The 23113-nt window shown below is 43.4% G+C and overlaps 1 protein-coding gene across 2 annotated transcripts in view; it reads left to right on the plus strand.

The window, feature by feature from the left end:
• Positions 1–22594, plus strand: part of GPC6 (glypican 6) — a 2597257-nt gene extending 2574663 nt beyond the window's left edge. For both annotated transcript variants that reach the window (XM_078657599.1, XM_078657600.1), the window contains 2 exons: positions 12879–13054; positions 21765–22594. In XM_078657599.1, the coding sequence (XP_078513725.1) occupies positions 12879–13054; positions 21765–21973 (385 nt within the window). In that variant the 3' untranslated portion in view covers positions 21974–22594. The remainder of the gene's footprint in view (positions 1–12878; positions 13055–21764) is intronic.
• Positions 22595–23113: the final 519 nt, after the last annotated feature.

The following is a 23113-nucleotide window of genomic DNA, read 5'->3' on the forward strand; positions in this document are numbered from 1 at the left end:
CTTCCTCTAATAAAATAGCCACCCTTTTAATCTTTTCTTTGAGAGGGCAATCCCATAGCTTGGAAATGCAGTTGTGGAAACTCCTGGCTGTCTCTGAAATCTCTCTTTTCGTTTTGCTGCTCCTTCGAAAATCTAGGAGTGGGGACACAAGTTGCTTAATGTCAGGTACTATGTAGCTGTGATAGCAGAAGCTAAAAATATCATTCAGTAGCTACATATATGCTTTATTTCGACGTAGAGTTTGAGCAGTGTTGGTTATTTCAGTAAAAAGTACTTCTAATGGGAAGATTGCAAGTGTAAAGTTTACCTGGGACTATGCTGGTGCAAGGTTCTCATATAGTCATTTGCTATTCCTTTCTCCACAAACCAGCGTTTGGGCAGAAGTAGTTGGGTAAATGGCAGCTGGGCATGTCTTGATTATAAATGGGTAACTTCAGATCATCGAGGGTGGCACAAGTTAAGTTCTCATCACATTCTGGATTAATACAGCATACTGTTCTTCCCAGTCAAACAGTGTCTCGATGATAGGCACAACCCCCCATTTGATTCTTTGAGCACAGAAGAGTAAAGCCAGCAGGCCAATAACTTGAGATCCCTTTTGTACTAATCAAGGACCTGTAGGAACCCATTTCATTGATAGAATGATCGTCTGTTCCCGGGACGATCGGCAGGCACTATTTCAATGTGCTGGCCTGGACCACCACCCTCCCTAATCTTAAAACACAGCCAGATTATGAGACAGCCAATCAAACAGCTGTGAAGAGATCCGGTAAACCTACAGAGGAACATAGCAGCCAGGTCATGGCCTACCGCTGGGTTTGCAGGTTATAGTCAAGGATAGGATGTAGGCCTGAAATATATTGGCCACTTTGCAATTTTGTGGCAGAGAAAGGAACTTCCTACTCTGGCTGTCCTAAGCATTGTGTGGGTAATGAGAAGCACTTTGAAGTGATTGCTTGTGCTGGTGAACTTTAACATATATCAAGGCTCTGGGCTGCAGTTCCTGGCAGGCCTTGGACGGGTTTGTTGTTGAAACATCTTTAACCAGAGAATGGAAGCTGGTCAGATAACTTACTTGCAACATTTTTAAACAAGACCACCAGAGAGGTGTGCACTTATCAAATCTGCTGCCACTGTTGCTGTGGAAGGAACACTCATTGGTACTTAATGAGCACTAAACTTATTTCTTAGGAAAGTGATGGCTCCCATTGACAGTATGGCTAAGAGTAGGGTGCCAGGCCTTTTTAACCCATTTTTTACACAGTTTTAATATGCTGTTGTTCAAAGTTCCATTGAAATGTTCAACAATACGGGTGGAATATGGTGTGAGGAACGCATTGAAAACAGCAGTGGCCGATACAGGTAAGCGCAGTGAGGCGGGAGCTTATGGTAGAGGGGGGAAGTTGACAGACGATGGAATAGGTATAATTAAATAAATAAATAATACCTATTCCATCGTCGGTTGACTTTCCCCCTGCTGCGCCCTGCTCTGCCTCGCCGTGCTTACCTGTGCTGGCCACCGCTGATTAGAAATGTTGTTCATGGATAACTTTGCCTAATTCTGGAACCATGCATGACATAAAGTGGTGTTGTTTGTCACTCTGGATCTTGAAGTGTAATCAAAACCTTGGCATAAAGTCCAAAACAGTCTTTTAGAAACACTTACAGTATCCACTTTGGTGCGCCCACCCATCTAGACATCAACCAAGACGCAATCACCATATGAAACTGCACTGGGGCTGACAGTCTGCAAATATATGAAGAGAGCCCATGGGGCTGGATGGACCTCTTTGATTCGATATTTGTGTAAAGAGAGAGGCCCCCTGCTTGTGGGGTAAGAGCTCCTTAGGGCAGGGCTCAGTAAATCAATGTAAAGTCTTAAGGCAACGTGAATAATATAATCACATTACAATATCATTTAAATAACAAAAAGGAAGAAAGAATAAGAGAAAGAACCAACAGATACTGTTTTTATCAAAGAAGTACAAAATATGTTTTTATTGATGATATCAAGAGTAATAAAATAACCCATTCATACTATCCCAATCATGTCAACAATCATACTTCACCCAAAAATTGTCTTCAATTTAAACATTGTGATAACACTGATAGCAACAGTGATTTGGTGATCAAATATCACATTTATAAGAGAGCAAAACAATGTGGCACAAATTCAATTGACTGTTGTTATGTTCTACGCACGTTTCGGTACTGGGAAGTGCCTTCGTCAGGAAAAGGCCATAGTTAAATCAATGATGATATCCTATTTTTGTCATAGAGAATGACCATATTGCATTTAATAATGGTGCAGCTTGATCTCTTCCTAGAGTCACAGTGTTCCAACTTGGTGAATCGTACCTCGCTTTTGAAGGGATGCTCTGCGACTAAAAGAAACACTATAGTATTAATACCAAGCGCTTAATTGAGCACTTCGTCCATGTAGGAATATTCACATTGGGAGAACTGGTTTACAATGAAAATGATTATGTTTGTCAATGGAGGATCGCAGGATTAAGGATTCCTCCTCACGCCATTCGATCTGCGTGGGGACTTCTTAGATAAAAACAGTATCTGTTGGTTCTTCCTCTTATTCTTTCTTCCTCTTTAATTTTTTGACACCTTAACAAAATGTTATGCCTGACAGGTACTACATGAATAAAGGTACTGTTAACCCAGAGAAAGAAAATAAGGAGCAAACTGAGTGTTATCAACAAGGATTATTCCATCTCTGCCAACGTGAAATTCTATTATATACATGAGCAAGATTAGGCAAACCCATTCTTGATTTCACTCTTTCATAGCACCTTGACTACCACTTATTGTACCGATGTAGGAGGCACCCGTGTTTTTTCCAAAACATTTTCTCTTTGTCTGGTGTTTGCTCCTGTAGGACAGCGGTAACAAGCGAAGTGGGCGCAGGATCAACAGTGACAGGAACATATCTAGTAATGCTGAAATCTGGTGAATACTATAAACAAAAGTGGTTCTGTCGGGTATGACAAATGATTTGTGCATAGTATTCAATACATAACCAGTATTTATTAGGAAAAAACAATTTTCATGAAAATAAGAGATATTGAGAGCGGGTCTTCTTCAGGATGGGTCTTCTTCAGGACAAAGGTGGGGAGAATAGCCTGTTGGGTGAGAGCCAAATTGAAAAGAATCAAGGTGGTGTGTACATGGATTATCTGGTAGCATGAGGAGTGATATCAGTCACAAGCTTACCACCATCAGCGAATCCTACAACGTCAGAATCCAACTGGAAACAAGGGAAGATTATAGGTGTCAGCTGACGTGAGTCATAGGTGTCGGCTGTGGTAGTTTGTTTCTCAATATCTCTTATTTTCATGAAAATTGGTTTTTCCTAAAAAATACCGGTTATGTATTGAATACTATGCACAAATCATTTGTCATACCCGGCAGCACCACTTTTGTTTTTAGTGTACACTTACCCAGGTTCTGAGGGACACAGGGTCACCCCACCAGACTCCTGAGGTGTGAGCCGGGAGTCAGTTTAGTATATTTTAATCTTTTATTTGTGCTCTGCTGCTATTTCCTAATTTTTATTGCACCCACCTTATTTCTCGCCATTTCTTTGATCTCTGCCCATTTTCTGTGCTGCTGGTTTCAGGAGGGATGAGCGGGAGGGGTGTGTTGGGTGTATTTGGATCCAGTCAAGGGCTCCGATAGTTAGCCACTGCTCTCCGGGATGGTTGCAGTGCGGCCGCCATCTTGGTAGGAATGCGCAGGGTTAGCGGGCCAGTTGTTGTGGCCACGCTTGCCTCGTCCACAGGATTAGTATAAAAGTGGACGCGAAGGTGCCCGCGTAGCCACCAGACTTCTGAGGCGTGAGCCGGGAGTCAGTTTAGTATATTTTAATCTTTTATTTGTGCTCTGCTGCTATTTCCTGTGCTTCGCTGTTTTAAGAATTTTTATTTCACCACCTTATTTCTGGCCATTTCTTTGATCTCTGCCCATTTTCTGTGCTGCTGGTTTCGGGAGGGACGAGCGGGAGGGGTGTGTTGGGTGTATTTGGATCCGGTCAAGGGCTCCGATAGTTAGCTACTGCTCTCCAGGATGATTGCAGTGCGGCCGCCATCTTGGTAGGAGGCGCAGGGTTAGCGGGCCAGTTGTTGTGGCCTTGATTGCCTCATCCACGGGATTAGTATAAATGTGGACACGCGCAGGGGGTGCTACACTGGCGTGTGGAAGGCGCGCCTAATGCAAGCCCTTCTGCGCCCGTCCGCACCGGGCCGTCGCCAATCGCCAGGACCCCTGCTTCTCTCACTAGTGACCTGCACTGTTACTCACGGGAGGAGCTTTTGGGTTTGGCTTTTAACTGTCCCGCCTTACCCTGGACTTTCCTGGAGTCAAGTTTTTGTTGTGAATTCTGTGCTTTTAAATTGGACTTAGCAGCTCAATCTTCTTGCTCACTCAGTCCATCTAACTGCATGGAATATATGTTTCTTAACATGAACTGACGCGCTTTAGTGAAACACCACGCTGAGGTGTTTGACCTTCTAATGGATGAGTCTCCGGATGCCCTGTTCTTAACATAAACCCGGCTCACTCAGGACTCAGTGTCGGAACCATGGTTAGTCCTCGCACAGGGCTATGTGTCAAAAAGTATTATTAGAGAGGGAGGGAGAGGAGGTGGCATCGCAGTGATGGTCAAGGAAGTTCACTCTATTAGTCTGGATAAGGAGAAGATAACGGGCTGTGAAAGCTCTCTTTTTAAAATTGGTCTTAGTTGTAATTATACCATGTCTGGCCTCTTAGTTTACAGGCCCCCGGGCCCACTGGACTCTTCAGAGAAGATCTTCTGAATAAAATTGGGACTCTAGCCAGTAAGGCGGCTAATTTCACTATATTGGGGGATCTTATCCTTCATCTTGAGAATGGGGGAAAGCTGAAATCGCCAGTTTTTTTGCAGATTTGGAGGCTTTTCAGCTCTCGCAACATGTTCGTGAGGGTACGCATGCTGCCGGTCATCTGTTAGATCCCATTTTTTCAAACATCTGTTTTTTAAAAATGGTTCCACCGATTCCACAGGCCTGGACTGATCATTCGTTGATCACATTCTCTCTGCAGGTGCAGGAGAGAGTGGCTGTGTCCCGCCCTGTTTAAGTGCCTAAACGGCCATGGTACAAAGTAGACTGCAAATTGCTATCTGTATGGCTTGATGAGCACAGACCTCAACTACCCCTGGATATAGAGGGGGCGGATCAGTGTTTCTAAGAATCGCTGACGGCTGGCCTGGATTATCATATTCCAGCTAAGCAGGGTGGAAAGGGGTGTGGGCCATCTAACCCATTGTTCAATGACTCACTGACTCGGGCAAAAAAGGGCTGCAAGCAGCTAGAGCGGGTCTGGCGTCGCTCCTACGAGGCAGCCGCAAAAGTTGAATATCAAGCGGCAATTAAGAATTATCATAAGCTCATCCGGAGAGCACGGGCAGACTATGTAGCTGATAAGATTTTGGCGAGTTCAAATCCCGCAAAGACCATCTTTTCGCTGCTCGATAATATGAAGAGTGCAGGTGCCCCTAGAACCTCCTCTATAGCCTCCAATCGTCAGTGTGATGTACTGGCGCAGCACTTTTTGTATAAAGTGGAGCAGATTCATTGTGGTTTTCCTAAGGCGCCCTCTCCTGCTGAGAACCTAGGTGCGCACGGAGCGGTGGACACCATGGAGGGTAATTGTCTGACTTCATTCCTACTGTTGACGCCTCTGGAATTTGAGGCCCTATGCCATAAAATCAAGTTAGGCTCCCCAGCTGACCCATTGTCATCAACTCATTTTCAGCAGCTCCATTCATCGATTGCTCCTGTGAGCCTAGAAGTGGCTAATTTGTCTTTGAGGTCAGCTTCTGTTCCTAGGGCATGGAAGCACGCCAAAGTCATTCCGTTGATAAAAAAAATCTACTCTTGATCCGAATGATCCAGACAACTATCGCCCCATACCCGAGTTGCCTTTTTTGGCCAAGTTAGTGGAAGCACACGTGAATTCTGTGCTATCCAAATTCATTGAACAACACAGCATTTTTGATTAATCACAGCATGGGTTCCGACCTCGGCTTAGCACTGAATCGGCGCTATTGGCGGTATTGGAATCCATTCGGAGTAGGTTGGATGTGGGAGACTCAGCGGCCTTGGTCCTGTTGGACCTAAGCACTGCTTTTGATACTGTGTCCCATGCAATTCTCCTTGAACGCCAGGTCTCAGTACCACCCTTCCACTCCCAGGAATGTGCCCTGCGCCAGGGGGTACCTCAGGGCTCTATGTTAAGCCCACTTCTGTTCAATCTATAGATGAGACCCCTGGCAGAGGTGGCAAAAGACAGGGAATTGTCCTTGGTGTCGGACGCCGACGACACCCAGTTGGTAATAGCCTTCTCCCAAAACTGCTGTGTTAACTTGGATAAATTTAAAGCGGTCTGCTAGCTATCTCAGATTGGATGACAGCAAACTGTTTACAGTTAAATGCCAGTAAATCTGAGATATTGCTATTTGGCAAGGAACGGGAGCTCTGGTCTGAGCAGTGGTGGCCGGTTCGTCTGAAGCCAGCCCCGTCACCTAGGGAGGCTGTGAAGAATCTGGGCATATGGTTTGACAACGGACTAACGTTTGAGAAGCAGACAAAAGCTGTAGCCGCTGTCTGTTTTGGGCTCTTGCGAGGGTTGAGACCCTTGCTTGGTTTATTTCCCCCTAGAGTTCGTCCAACCATTGTTCAGGCGTCCATTCTCTCTAGGCTTGACTACGGCAACTCTCTGTATTTGGGCGCTAACAAGGCCAGCATCAAACGCTTGCAGAGGGTCCAGAACGCTGCAGCACGCCTTCTGGTGGGCTTACCTAAATTCTGCTCTGTGGCGCATGTGCTCCCAAAGCTTCATTGGTTACCTATTGAGAAACGCGTTCAGTTTAAGGTGTTGTGTATCTCACACAAGATTCGGACGCACCAAGCCCAGGGTGGGCTCTCTTGCCTGCTGACACCTTACGTGCCGGGGCGAGCATTGAGATCTGAAGACCTTGCACTTGTCTGTGCTCCTCGTGTTTGGAAAGCAAGGGCAGGGGGCCGTTCCTTCCGCTTTTTAGCGGCAAAACTTTGGAACTCGCTCCCAGAACATACTAGAGCTTTTCCCAATCTCTTGGCATTCCGTAAAGCCATAACAACTTGGTTGTTTCCACTCACTGATGTTTAGTTTCTTAGGCTGTGCTCTCTTGCTTTTTCCTCCGGGTCTCTGGTTGCGCTGGGACGCCTCGCCGCTGAGGCAGTCATTTTTTTATTTATTTATTTATTTATTTTTAAACAGATTTATAAAGCGCATGGATACCCGGGAGCGTCCCAGCGCTAGAAAAAAAGGCAGGCTCACAAAGGGAAGTGGAGTCAGTAGGATCACTGGGGGAAGAGGAAAGTTTTGAGAAGCTTCCGGAACCGTAAATGGCATGGTTCAGCCCGCAGCTTCCGGGGAAGAGCATTCCACAGAGTTGCTGCATTCACAGAGAATCGGCGACCTCCAGTACGCGCTTTCTTTACTCTCGGATTTCTGGCCAGTCATTCATGATCAGATCGAAAGGGCCTGTTGGCCTTATATGGCAAGACTAAACTCTTCGAAATAGAAGGTCCCTTACCTTATCCTTTCGCGAATAGGTAGCCAGTGCAGCAATCTGAGTGCCAGTTTAGCTAACACCCTGGCCGGGGTGCCCGTGAGCAACCTAGCTGCAGCGTTCTGGATCTGTTGCAGTTTATTAATTGTGGCTTCAGGGGCGCCCAAAAAGAGGGCGTTGCTGTAATCCAGCCTGGACAGAATCAGTCCTTGAATTAACATCTTCCTTGAGGGCAGAGGCAGAAGAGTGAGGACTTTCCGAGCCGAACGGAGTAAGCCAAAGCAGACTCCAGCCATTTTTTAGGCTTGAGTTTTGAACGAAAGATCCTGTTCTAGCCAAACCCCTAAGCTTTTAATTTCATTTTTTGGGAGGGGGAGAGCTCCCATGCAGGTAGGCCAGATAGCGTCGGATAGTGGTGTCAACTTATGCCCCAATAGCATAAGTTCCATTTTGGACCCATTAAGTTTGAGGGAGGACTCACTCATCCAGGCATGTATTTTCGTCAGGCAGGAGCGAAGATTATCAGAACTTTGGTTCAATTGGGAGAAAGAGACGACAAGTTGGGTGTCGTCTGCATAACTCACTATTTTGAACCCGAATGGAGCAACCACATCCTCCAGGGGGACATGTACACATTGAACAACGTAGGGCTCAAAGTCGAGCCCTGCGGTACGCCACACTGGAGGGGGATAAGTTTGGATCGTGAATTGCCTTCCCAGACTTGAAAAGTTAGATTATTTAGGAACGATGTTAACCATGCCAGAGCGGTACCTGAAACTCCCATATCAGATAGGCGATGAATTAAGACACGGTGGTTGACCGTGTCAAAGGCTGCACTTAGATCCAGGAGGATCACTGCCACTGATCCTCCCGAATCCATGATGCACCTCGCCTCCTCGATAACAGATATAAGAGCAGTGTCTGTACCCTGGCCTGGGCGGAAGCCTGTTTGAGAACTCCGCAATAACTCATTGGATTCCAGAAAATGGGAAAGTTGGTGATTGACCATTTTTTTCTGTAATCTCTTACTGAGTCCTGGAAGTAATGAGATCAGCCTAAAGTTGATCAAGCTGCGTTTTTTTCAAGAGGGCCTTCACGATAGCTCCCTTCCAACTAGGAGGGACAGTGCCTTGCCTAAGAGAGGCATTGATTAGCTCAGTGGCAGAAGGAGCAATGGTGGTGGCAATCCGTTTCAGAATCCGCATAGGAACCGGATCACTGGGGGAGCCACTTTTCATAGCGGCCAAAACTTTGTGGAATTCTTCCACCGAGACTGGGTCAAAAGCATCGAGCTGAGGGCCGAGCACAGACGACCGGCTGCAAGCAACTGCTGCAGAGTCAAGCTGAGGCAAAGTAATTAGAATATTTTGAATTTTAGAGTCAAAATAATTCGCCAGCTCATTGCATTTGGCTCCTGAAGTATCTGGAGCCAGTGGGGGGTCAGGCACCTTCAGTAGTTCCTTAACAATCTGAAAGGTTTCTCTGGTGGAATTGGAAGAGCTTCTAATCCTTTCTTCAAAAGATGCTGTCTTAGCGTTTCTAAGAGCGACTTTGTACGCTCTAATAGCTGCGCGATATGCTTCTTTATTATGACTGTCCCAGTCTTTCCTCCAGATACGCTCAAGTTTTTTGCAACCTTTCCTTAGGACTCTAAGCTCGGGCGTGTACCAGGAAGCTTTGTGGCCTCTCTCCTTTTTTTCCAATATTTTCTTTGGCAGAACTAGATCGAGTGAGCTAGTAAGCCAATTATTGACATTTGTATCTGCTACCACGGGGTCCGGGTCGGGTGAAGGGGCGGATTGTTCTAGTTTATGTGTCCAATTTTCATAAGAGAGCTTGGACCAGGCCCTTTCCATAGTACGTGTGACAGAGGTTTGCAGCATGTTCGTCCCGACTTGCCAGACAAAGGGGACCAAGAAGTGATCAGACCAGGGGAGAGGAAGGTGGGGGCTGGATTCAAGTGGCAAGATGTTAGAAAAAATCGGGTCAAGCAGGTGGCCTTTGTTATGAGTGGCACCCGTATTAACGAGTCCGAGCTCGTAGGATCTAAAATCAAGCTGGAGATCAGCCGCTACCTTGTCCTGGGGATCGTTAAAGTGCAAATTGAGGTCTCCCAATATGGTAAAATTGGGTGCAGAAGAGGCCAAGACAGTCACTGTTTCCACAAGTGAACTAACAAAATGGCTAGGGCAGCCCGGGGGGGCGATACACTAACAAGCCATTGATGGAAGTGGTGGACGATATTTGAAGGAAAAAATGGCTGCTCTCGCAATCAGAAATGCCGCTGTCCTTCGCCCTACAGACAAAGTGATCTCTGTACAGTATGGCTAACCCCCCCCTCTGCCAATGGGCCTGTTCTGAAAATAGATAAGAAACCCCGGGGGAAGCGCCCTAACAATGTCAGCATCCGAATTCAATGATAACCACGTTTCCGTTAAGAACAAGATGTCAAATTTGTAGTGATGTATCATATGATTGATCTCCAAAGAATGTTTGGGTAGGGACCTACAATTCAGTAGGGCCATACGTGGTGGGTGGTGGCAGGAGATTCGCATTTCTTTCCCTGCGGGAACAGACTGCAGAGACTGCAATGAGTATATATGTCTTCAGGGCTATGCACGTGAGGACAGTTTGGGTTTTTTAATGGTCTTACGGGTAGGAGATCCCTACGCGAATATTGGATGAGACGACTTGATGAAACGGGCATGAATTCTGGCCCTGGGCCCGGATGGGCGCGGACGGGCGCAGACGGGCTCGCCTCTGGCGCGCCATCGGCGCGCCAGCTGCGCCCACCCGCTGCGCGGACGGGAATATAAGTTCATTAAATAGTGCTGGGAAATTACGCCCTGAGCACTTGCCCGCCAACCTGCGTCTCCTCTCAATATGGCGCCCGTCCAAACTGCGCCGGAGATTTACTCCCGCAACCAGTCCGAGCCCCAATCGGCTCCTGGAAAAAGGGAGAACCCCAGGGTGAGTGGAGAGCAAATGAGGAATTTTAAAATAAACAGAAAGTTTGCCCAAAAACGAAGCGCGAGTTAAAATACAAAGCGGTACACACTTTAATAAAAGCAAACTCCTTTGCAAATATAATAGGGCAAAGTCATATGTAACTCCAAAGGCATACTTAGAATCACTAAAAATAGTGACACTCAGGTCTTTAGTGAAGACACAAGCTCTAGAAAGCGCCACTTGGATACAGTGCACATGGTTATGACACCTGCTTTTTACTGCATCCGTTTGCATGCACACAGCATAACCTGCCTCCAGCTATCCAGCACTGTTTCAGAGGCAGGGGCCATTGCCATGAAACCCAGAGTCTTAGTTCAGTATGAGGGCATCTTTGACGTCAACCAGGGAAGGGTTCATTGCCATGAAACCCAGAGTCTTAGTTTATTATGAGGGCATCTTTGATGTCAACCAGGGTCGATTCCCATGAAACCCAGAGTCTTAGTTTATTATGGGGGCATCTTTGATGTCAACCAGGGCCTTAGTGAAATAGGTAGAGGCTATTAACTAATCATGGAGTTTACCATCTTAGAAGGTAGGGAACAATAAGGTTTCATGGAATACAAGACATGATACAAGAGTGATGTAAGCGCATTATATTATGGATAATCCAAGGACAATGACCTTGGATTATCCATAATATATTGGATTACAAAAGTGATATGTAAAGCGGACAAAGTACCTTTTAACACTGTGGCAGTCTTGATATTGACAGGTGTTGCCTTTTGGTGGTGAGAAAGCGCACCACGACAAATTGACAGAATGATGACAGCAACCAGAAATGACAGTGAAACACACTGTTTTCAGACTCTTCAACCAAGTGGCAGAAGCTGACACAGCAGATAAATAGGGGTTAATACAGCAGCAACTGGGTCCAGACCAGAAAATAATAAGCAATAGGTTTATTTTGGGCCACGTTGCTCTTGTATTAGTAGGCCTGGGCAAAAGCCTCTTTTGGCTTTTATACAGTTCGCTGAGCCTAACACGGGCTAAGCATAAAGCAGGCTTCAAAGAGAGAAAATAATTATCTGTTTTCCTGGGCCAAGGCAAAGGCTCAGGAGTGTCTCATTTGGCGACATCCTACAGGGGTTTACAGTAGCAGCAACATATAAATCCATGAGTGAGAAAAAAAAAAACTATTCCTAAAAGGATGTGCATTTTAGATACTGCAGTAGGATGTGGAACCGTAAGGATAGCCAGGCTATGGTCCAAAAGTGTCTTTTTTTGCAGAAATATGTTATTATTGTATTAAGTCACTAAGCAAATACAATGCTTCAATGTTGTAGTGACCTAAAAAATGAGATGCAGCCTACAGGTCTCCCCCTATTGAATGAAAACAGAACCATCGGGGAGGTAAGGGAATCAAAGTCTTTCTTGAGCGCTTGGGAGACAATGGAGTGCGATTTTGTATAGCAGGGAGAAAACCTCACCCAAATTAGCTGTCTCTGTTCAAATGTAAAAAAAAACTACATTGGTTGGCAGGATGTATTGACACTGAAAGTAAGGGCAGCACAAACCAACCACGAGAAAAAGGTAGTGTTAGGCAATGTATAAGACAAAATGTTTGCCTGATTTGAAACAATGCGGATATTGGGCATCAGAACAAAATTCAGAGCTCTTAGATCGTGTACAAAATGGTAACTACTCTTTCTGGGATTTTTTAATTTGTAAAATAGGAGTGTTGCAAATGGTAACAGCTCAGTTTTTTTTTACTTTAGCGCCTTGGTGAATACTGCAATCCTCAGTAGTTGTGAGGCTGGGAATGAGTGTCCTTCCGATGTGTCCAATCATGAAGTTTGACACTTTCACTGTTCTATGTACACAGCGATCTTTTAAAAATCATGTCTAAGTTATCGAGTACAATCCTTGTCTCCTGGTGTTGCATGGGTTTGCGCTTAATGCATTAACAGGCCCAATAATAAAGATGGCCACTAGAGTTTACATGATTAGGGTTCACAGCACAGTTACATTTTATCAAAACAAATTTAAAGTTATGTGTTCGCGTGTGTGCAATGTAGCTCTTAATATTGAAATAAGACCGAACAGTTGGATTATGCTCACTGTCCAAGATACTGCAATGTACTATTACACAACTGATGCTAATGCTCTTGTTTTGTACACCATCTAATCATCTCAATAGGTCCTGGTTGAAGAAAAGTGGATCTTCAGATTTCTCCTTTTCCACTCTTCTCTGAAATGTAACCTCGTCCTGTGTATGTGGGTGTTAATAACTGTGTGCATTGGTCTGTTTTTCTATGCTTTTCAGATACTTGCCTGAAATAATGAACGATGGGCTGACCAATCAGATCAACAACCCAGAAGTTGAAGTAGACATAACAAGACCAGATATATTCATACGACAACAAATCATGGCCCTAAGAGTGATGACAAATAAACTGAAGAATGCCTACAATGGAAATGATGTCAACTTCCAGGACACAAGTAAGTTAGAGCATTTGAAGTACACCACTGTCTCTGAAACATCTCAAAAGAAATTAGAACCAAACCAACGTCTCGTCAAGGATGTCTTATGCATTCTCGCTACTAGTCAAATATATTGATTTATGCTGGATCTAAGCAATGTTAGACACTCGAACATTTTAGGACACAAACTTGAAATGTTAAATGTGAAGTTCAACAAAAACTGTGACTGATCGAAATTGTTTTGTGTGCCCTTAAACATAACATTATAAATATACAACTGCCCATTTGAGTGTGGCAGATATGAGGCTTCATTTTTTTGGGGTTGAGATCACAGTACATAATCATAAACTCGGTATGCATTGGCTCTCATGACCCTCTTCAACAGAGTTCAGGGACCTGCCAGCATGCTTGTCAGAATCTTTTCCACATCATCCATGACAAAGAATTGACATGCAGCAGTCCAAAATGAGTCTAGAAAGTCGATTCTGTACTACACCACTTCACTCAAACATCCTGTGAGGGTGGACTACCTATGCTGAACATTCCCCTGCTGCTACCCTGCACAAGTTCAGGACTGCTTAGGAGAACAGGATGTGTGTGGTGTGCATTTCAGTGCATTCCTCTGAGGATGCGAGATGCATTACAGCCATGCAAAAATTCAGGCCTGCAACAACGCTGATGCAGAGGATGTTGTAAAATCTGCCCAGCTCCTCAAAGCAATCACCCACTGCTGCAAGTTTTAAATCAAAGAAAAAGTACAGTACTGTACAATGTAATACACACACCCCGACACACACCTGGATGCTGCTGCTTTTGGGGCAGAAGCTTGTGTGCAAGAAAAATAATGCACATGCAGCAGATTTGTGCATGCTCCTATTCTCCTTCACAACTACCACAAGCACAAATTGTGTGTTTGTCCCTAATCTTCCCTTTTGCAGATGGGTCTAAGGTGTTTGTGATCCACACCCAATGTTTGTAAAACTAGTCTCTAGTTTCTATTTTGTTCGAGGAACATATTGCTATATTGCATATTGTAGCCGGAACCACTCCGTCTGGTCCTAAATTGGCACAATTTCATGTGAGAAATGTTGCAAGGTCTGAAGAGCATTGCTTTATTCAACATAAACTGGAAGAAATGTGTGATTCAGCAAAGGTAGAAGAAAGGAGTCGGAAAGGCATCCGTCTTTTTAAATTCACAGTGAGAAAAATAATCCTTCAGTGTTAGTCAGGATACAGTATAACCATGAACATTTTTCAGATATGGGCACATTGAAAACTAATTTGAATCGTTTGTGCTACCTTGCCATTTGCCTCGTTCTGTACTTTTTCCTAGGTAAGTCCTTCTACTCTACAAAGAACTACTGGGCTATCCATCTGTTTTCATGACAGACGGACAGACAGACCGAGATGGATAGATAGATAGATAGATAGATAGATAGATAGATAGATAGATAGATAGATAGATAGATAGATAGATAGATAGATAGATAGATAGATAGATAGATTGATTGATTGATTAATTGATTGAAGGTCAAATAGTAAACATTTGATATGAAGTAAACCTTAATCAGATGATGAACAGTGATTAAAGTACACACATGCAAAGAGATCAGTAACTTAAAATATAATTGATGTCATCTTTCATTTCTGTATTATGTTGGTATCACTGGTTTTCATCTGGAAAGCTGTAACGTAGAACCCTTTGCTACACAAAAATAATAACGATTTTGTAGCATTTTTCTTTTGTGTATTAGTGTGGAGCATCTATGATGTAATGTAGCTGGATCACATCTGCTATGAGATGTATTTTGTTTATGTTCAATTATAATACAATTATTGTGGAGCTCCTGGGTCTTTACAGCTGCTCTTCTTACTTCTGATTTTATAAATAAATATTCTACTGGAAACCTAATTTAAATGAGCGAAATAAATTACTACAATTTTGGTGACGAGCTTCAGGTGTACTTGACTGATTGGAACTAACATCTAAAATTAAAATAATATCTAATATATATAGTAAATTAATTAAAAAAATGATATTTATTACCACTATATTAAAGTAAACGATATTAAATAAAACAATACTCTTTAAAATTACTGCAAAAAAGAAATCCTTCCAATCAACATTCTACTACATGATATATTTGTAGTCATGATACACCTTATTCATGTCACAGGATAATTAGGATCCAATATTTGTGTCATTTACTGCACTGGAAGTAGGGTTTGCACTCCCCCATCCCATTGATCCAAAAGTGACTTTCCTTTGTGTAGCATTACTTGTGAAAATCTCTGATGCACGATGATCAGTAAGGAGATAACCCCTCAACAACATTGTCGAACTGACGTTCACGCAATGTGTAAGAATGCGTACATATAAAAGGATCTTCCAGGTGCAGACTGACCGATTGAGGGGAAGTTTTGCAATAAACTGTAACCAATTTATCTCCTAATGCTGAGTTGACCAGGGCAGTGTTATTCCCTCTACAAAGCTGGGCATGTGTTGATTCAAAACACTGACAATTGAATAAAATTTGGATACATCACTATGGTTCCTTGAACTAGGCTCTGACCTCATTCTAACCCTGTTTGAATACCTGCCTATTTGATTCAGCGGATGGACTGAGGATTTCCCCTGTCATGATCATGTTGCTCCAGTAGCTACTATTCCTGCAACAATGTAAATGTCGAAACTAACAAGCCACTACTGTGAGATGAGCCTGAAACCAGATGCGGCTAGGGACCCTAAAATTACTTCACTTGTTGGAATGGATCATAGTCTAGCTCCTCTGAAAGAGGTTGAGACCAAGGTGGAGAAACACTCTGCCAAATTTGATCCAATTCGGTGAACAATACATGACATAAAAGTTAATTTAGAAACAAAACTGAAGGCAGTGACCATTAGGATTTACCGTTTAAGTGTAGTCCACTAGAAAATAAAAGTGAAGGTGGTGGAAAATGAAGCAGCCTTGTTGGAAGTTTCACCTGATCTCGTAAATCTTCAACAGATAATGGTGAAGCAACAGAAAGAGATCTAAGACTTTAGGTCAGCACGGACGTTGTAGAGAGCTGATAAAGCCACTATAATATCCATGCCGTAGACCTTTAATAGGGGCAAAGGCAGTGGCAGCTCCTCCGCTAAAGTGGAGGAGCATCATCCAACTGCTTTTTAGCAGTAAAATAAAGAGAAAAACAAAATGATAATAACTCGTGTTATTATAATTTAATTTTCTCCTACTTGCACAGCTTTGAATCAGGGGCGAGGTAGGGGAGGAGTGTAGCACCCTCCTAAGTGACTGCTTAGCCTGCCCTCTCGGGCCGGCCAAACAGACTTTTGCATTTCGCATGTTCTCCATGCAGGCTGCATTACAGCCTGCGTGGAGAGCATGTCCAGTTTCCTTTTTCAAACCAGCTTCAAAGGAGAGATTTTTTGCCACAAAGCGCTGTGGACTATTAGTGGATAGGGCTTTCTTCCAAAAACCATTTGTTGTTACACGGGAATGCCCATGTATCAGCCATGGAATGCCCTTGGCACAAAGTATACAAAAAAGTTATTGGCGGAATAATTGAATTAATCCCAGCCACTGGTAATTCCTCGGGTTGCATCGCAGTCCATCATTATTTTGCATACCATTCCACCTCAGTTTGGACCTAGCCATATGCAAATGAGTGTTGACCCTGCTCCAATAGAACCAGTCCAGCCGAAAGTCACAGGCCAGCTCCTTCCTGGACTACAACACAATCAACCCAAGACGGGTTTCACCTTATCAGGTCTCTTCAGTTCGGTATAGCTTGCTTCCCGTGCCACAGTGTGCATGGAACACATGTATGGGCATACTTACAGTGTCCTACTGGCCCATGCATAAAAATAATGGATCGAATGCTGAAATTAACCCTATCCCATGTTTTACATTTTTGGGTAATTTTCAGGGTTCCACTGTACTTCCGCAGGACCACATGGTAGCCAGAACTGGATCGTGCTAGAGCCCTGCAGGACCGCACTGGTGGCTCATGGCACAAAATAGTTTTTTAATGATATTTTGGGCCCCGACCCTGACCCCTTGTACCTTATTTTTGGTGGGGGACTTAAAATGGTGGCCACAACATTTCTGTTGAGGTAGCAGACAGTCAATCAGATTGCTTACTACTATGAGATCAGTACTGAAGGGTCTGATGGGAAAAAAGCCCTCTTGGCCAATCAGAATCCTCTATTTTTTTTAAATTGGGGGAAATTGGGCTAATGCGGGCCTCCTGCAAGACCAACTGTCAATATATCACTAACTTTTGAGAATTCATCTCTCAAAAAACACTGAACAGATTCACACCAAATTATGAAAATCACTCTTTGTGAGTAAAGATCTGGTTTTCTGCCAAAATGTGGTGTCATTCTGTTTATCTTTTCTTTCTAAAACTCTTCCTAAAACTCCTATGGGTAATGCATGGAAAAACACTTTTTTTCTTGGCCCCCACTTGACGAATGACCCCTAAACTTTCCAGGAAGAAGCTAATGTGAGAGGATTTTTTGAATGTTTTATGAAGACTCATTAAACTGAGCCAAAGTTAATAGCAAAACAAAAAAAACATAAGCTGCTTCAATTTGTTCTCTTCCCAAAAAATGCTTTTCCTATGAAAGTCCAACCTAGCTATACCTAGTCATTGGCAATATATATATATTTATATATTCCTTTTTTATGCTATATCAGATTTTTCTTCTTTTTCCCTACATGGCTTGATCTTTGCACCACCAAAGGCCTCTTGGTAAATCTGATGGGCTGGTACCAAAAGTGTCTAGCCCCATGCCATTACAAGTTCTATTGTAATTTCTGTGGATTTGTATTTTATTTGGGAGGGCTGCGAGTGATGGTCACAGAAATAGTTTGGGTGACTTTTCAGGGAGAAATCAGAATTTACCAGAGGCAATGGAGTCAGAATGACTGATTTCCATAGTAATTTCTAATTTTTAAGGGGATCCTCAGGGTCCCACGTGTGATCCCCATTAGCTCTGCTCTCCAGAGTTATAGGTACCTCCAGCATCAGTACCTCTGTTACTGGACTCACAAAATAGTAACCCTATTTAAGGCCATACATGTTAAAATAAGTGTGATGGCATTCAAACCTAATTCTTCCAACACTTATCATTCTTTTGTAAACGTAGTGATTCATTCTGAGTGACCCGAGCAATCCCAACGTGGCTGTTATCAGGAGTGACTCACCCCAATCAATTAGTGGAGTTTCATCAGCATAGTTCAAATCTGTGGCTGAAACCTTGAGGAAAACCTGCAGGAATCATCAAAGAATCACTAATTTACATGTCATTCTCTAACAACCAGTAAAGAGGAGTATTTCTATTTCCCTGACACCCACAGAGTCACCACTATAGGTAGAGGGCGGAGATAAGTGATTTTTTTCAGACGAAATAAGGACTCTGTTGCAAGTGTGGAGCTAGTGTGGGAGGCATTTACGGTAACGATACGAGGATATTGTATAGGGAAAGGAGCTGGAGTGCCTAAGGATATACAAGCCATGATTAGGGCCCTGGATAGGGAACTCAAAAGTCTAGAAGCTGAGCTTGCGGAGACACTAAATGGAGGGACACAGGCAGTCTTTAGGGAAAAATTAACGCTATACATGGAAGAAGCACAGAGGGAGGCGAGATTTAAATGTAATTACTGGGGCATTCTTATGTTCACCGATCGAATTGGATGAGATACAGGAGGCTATCATGAGTATGCAGTCTGGCAAGGCCACGGGTACTGATGGAATTCCAGTGGAATTTTACAAAACCTACATTGATATTATGGCCCCCGTGCTTAGGGAAGTGTATGAAGATGCACTGGAAGTAGGACAGTTCCCCCGGACTATGAGAGAGGCCCTAATACTGTCACTGTTGAAACCAGGTAAGGCCCCAGAACTTTGCGACTCTTACAGGCCGCTGTCGCTGATTAACTGCGACGCTAAAATTCTGGCTAAACTCATAGCAATACGACTGAGTTTACTTATGGAAAACCTGATATTACCTGACTAATCGGGCTTCGTGCCTGGTAGAGATACCTCTCATAATTTGAGAATGCTGTTTGCAATTTTACATACTACGTCCCCTGACCTTCCTATGGCGGCGACTTTTTTAGATGCCACTAAGGCATTCGACTCAGTGGAATAGGATTACCTATTTGGAGTGATGAAGAGAATGGGGTTTCCGCCGTTGTTCTTGTCATGGATCAGATTGCTGTACACCAAACCAGTGGCAAGGGTTTTGATTAATGGTCACACTTCACACACTTTTGACATAACAAGGGGTACCAGGCAGGGATACCCTCTGTCACCACTGTTATTTGCGCTAGCAGTTGAACCACTAGCGGCGAAATTGCGGCAAAGCCACAATGACAAATCACTGCAGTGTTACCAGCGTCAAATCCTTATTTCACTCTACGCAGACGACATCACCCTGTATATTCGTGACCCACGTCAGAACCTGAGCCCAGTACTGCGGAAATTCATAGTATTTGGGAAACTGTCCGGTATACAGATTAATTGGGCAAAGTCTAGCTTCTTCCCACTCACGGATGCGGTTGAACGTTTCGAGATGGACTACCTCTTGGAATGGTGTGCAGATTAACTCAAATATCTAGGGGTTAGAGTCACGAGAGATAGAGAGAGCGAATTATGGGACTACTATGACTAGGCTGAGCGATCACGTTACGAGATGGGTGGCGTTGCCCTTGTCTATGGCAGGCCGTGCATCCTTGATTAAAATGGTGATACTCCCACAGCTTTTGTATTTATTTCTGAATATACCATACTACCCAGGATCGCATTTTTTTAAAACACTTAAATCAGAGTTAATACAACTGGTTTGGGGAGGCAAACAGCCCAGATTGCAATGGGAAGTAATGACTAGACCTTATTCACAAGGTGGGATCGGAATTCCTGACTTTGAACTATATTTCATAGCGGCGCAAGCTCACTTTGTGTGGTATTGGGTTAAGCAACCTCGCTATATGCCACAAGTGGCGGCAGAACATTGGTTGGCACACCCAATTCCCATAGAGGGGACGCTGTACAGTGCGATAGGGGAGAGAGAGAGAGACAACCTAATGCACTTCATAGCACGATCATATCTTGGCGGAGTATGGCCCGTATGCTGGACGTACCATTGTTGTACTCACCGCTGCTGCCCCTTACGTATCATCTGGACATACCGCTGCTACAAGAAGAAATATTTAGGCGCTTTAAGAGAAAGAATAGCATAGCCACTTGAGGTGACATGTACCATGAGAGTAAGTTTCGTGCTCTTGAACATATGTGCACGGCGGAACTACGGACTCCACTAGATGTATTTCTGTACATAAGATTACAACAGAGTATAAAAACACTAACCCTGAATTTCCCGGAGGAACCAGAGGTATTGGCCCCACTACAACTCATACTGGGAAGGATTAAGCCCATGAGACTAGTATCCCTGATTTATAAAACAGTACATGCACAGAGAGAGCAACCTACTCAGCAGGCACGGGCGAAATGGGGGGAAGAATTGGGGAGGCCTTTATCGGACGAACAATTGGAGACCTGCTGCTTCCAAACAGAAAGAGTATCAGCGAGTAGTAGGCTCCGAATTATGCACTACAAATTCTTACACAGACTATACTACACACCAGATAAGATGTACAGATTTAAACTTAGGGAAGAGGATAGATGTGACAGATGTCGCGCTGTGGGAGCTGATTTTCTACATTTGGCGTGGGAGTGCCCGAGCATTAAAGACTACTGGAATCAAATATTTGGGGCACTGCAACAAATGATAGACGCGCCTTTGGAACCAGACTCCTTATTAGCGCTATTAGGGTATGTTAAGCCTGTAAGAGCAGAACATTGGAGATTCATCTCCATGTCACTACTTTTGGCCAAAAGGAGGGTGGCCTGCAGATGGGGAAGAGGGTGGGCGCCTAAGTTTAAGACATGGCTGGAAGACCTGATAGCGTGTCAGGAGAAGCTTACCACATATGCAGAACTACTACCAGTGGCCTCTAGACCTACTGATATTTGGGCCCCACTAACGTGTTATCTGATTAACAACACAAGAGATGACTGTTGATACTGAACTTATGCCACATTTGAGACAGAGATGGGCACGGTAATAGGACGAGGGAGTAAGTACAGTGCGATGCACTTTACATGTAGATATATAAGGGGGTAACGGGGTAACATAGAGGACATATTTCAGATCTATGCACTGGCAAACTGTTAGACACGTAGAGATCCCTATCGGAAACAAGGTAAAGGTTAGTATACTTCAGCTATGTAGAGTAATTGAGGAAGGATTGACCTCTGAAATTGCGGAAATGGTGATGGTATATGATGTTGAATGACATATGTTCCACAATGATGTAGAGGCGTAAGTAAGTGTTCTGAAAAGAAGGACCCACACTGTAAGGTATCATGCTGACATGGTGTACTGTACTTGTTTGTTAATTGAAAACAATAAACAGAGGTTTAAAAAAAAGTCCAATATAGGTAACAAAGTGGGGGGAATCAGGCAAAAATCAACTTGAATTAAAATCACACCATCAGTGTCCTGGTGATAGCAGGCCTCACTCCAGCCTGCACTTAGCATAAAATTATGCAAGTATACTGTTTCTTTCACCCTAATGTGTGTTAGAGATGTGGCTATGTTTGAATGCAAGCTTTGTTCACATTTTAAAACGTGTTGTTGTATTGCTCTCCATTCTAGGTGATGAAACAAGCGGCTCAGGAAGCGGAAGCGGTTGCACTGATGACATCTGCCCTACAGAATTTGAGTTTGTTCCCACAGAAGCCGCTCCTGCGGAGCCAGACAGGAGGGAGGATGACTACTATTCTTCCGCATCCCAGAACAGTCAATCGTTTCTTGTGGTGTTTGGAGTGTTCATCGTCCTCTTGCTGCAGAGACAGTGGAGATAATCTTAAATTTCCTATCAGAGACTGGGTTTTAGCTATGAGAACAGCCAATTTCCTTTTTCTTACTTTCTTGGACAAAGGACCGTTTCCCAAACGCTGACAGTTTTCTACTAGACGAGAGCGGTACCGCAACCTGCTTCAATTTCTTTTCTCCCAAAGAGTACCAGGTACTGGGCTATGCTGCTTCCTGACTCCTTCAGAAATCTGCAAACATCTTTACTCAGAGGTCCTTCCTTGGATATATGTTAAAGGAGAATCAATCTTCTTCATGTGCATTGATAAAGCAGATACAAAAGGGTTCTTGCACTTTGTAATTTCAAAGAATGAAGAAAATAATCTGAATTATCTTTCCTTTTAGGACAACATAACATAATGTATTGCATTTCAAAGGAAAGTCTCATTCAAGTAGATGCAACAATTCTCTCTGTACAATCAACACATCATCAGAGACTTCCATACCCGTGTACCGTCAGAAAAAAAAGTAATTCAATTTTGGGTGCCATTCTCAAGAGAGATCCTGGCCAAACCACAACCTATGGATTGCAACAGATTTACAGTAGATTTATTGATTTTGAAGGTTTGGAAAGCAAAAACATCTTAAATAAAAATGTGTTTATCATTGAACTAATAAGAAAGTATCACTTTGCATTTGAAAACAAATTGTTCAATACACGTTTCAGTGGTGGCACTGTTTTACTAAGGTTGTTAACCTTTTTATCATTGTTGTAACTTGTTTTCCACTGTCAGCCAGAATACTGGTGTTCAGTAAGCTCCTACAGACCTCTCTTCATCAAAGATTTCTGGGGACCAGTCCCCAGCAATAACATTACACCTGACTTTGCAACAGATTTGCAATTGATTATTTACTTCCATTATCATTTTGCTACCATTATTCAGTACAATTGACTGAAATCATCGAAGAGTATATTAGATAGAGTTGACCAACAGCTGTGCCCTTTGTGTTAAAAGATGTCCATACTACAAAGGAACACTGTTATAAATAACTACAAAATACAACATTTATGAATTATGATAGACTCATGGAATTTAATTTGAGTTTTTTAGTACTAGTAGTATTCTCATCTATTTTTATATATTATTGATATTTACAAAACATATGTATAGATGTCACAGAGTTCTAAT

Source organism: Lissotriton helveticus, chromosome 8 (genome assembly GCF_964261635.1).
Source record: "Lissotriton helveticus chromosome 8, aLisHel1.1, whole genome shotgun sequence".
Lineage (NCBI taxonomy): Eukaryota > Metazoa > Chordata > Amphibia > Caudata > Salamandridae > Lissotriton > Lissotriton helveticus.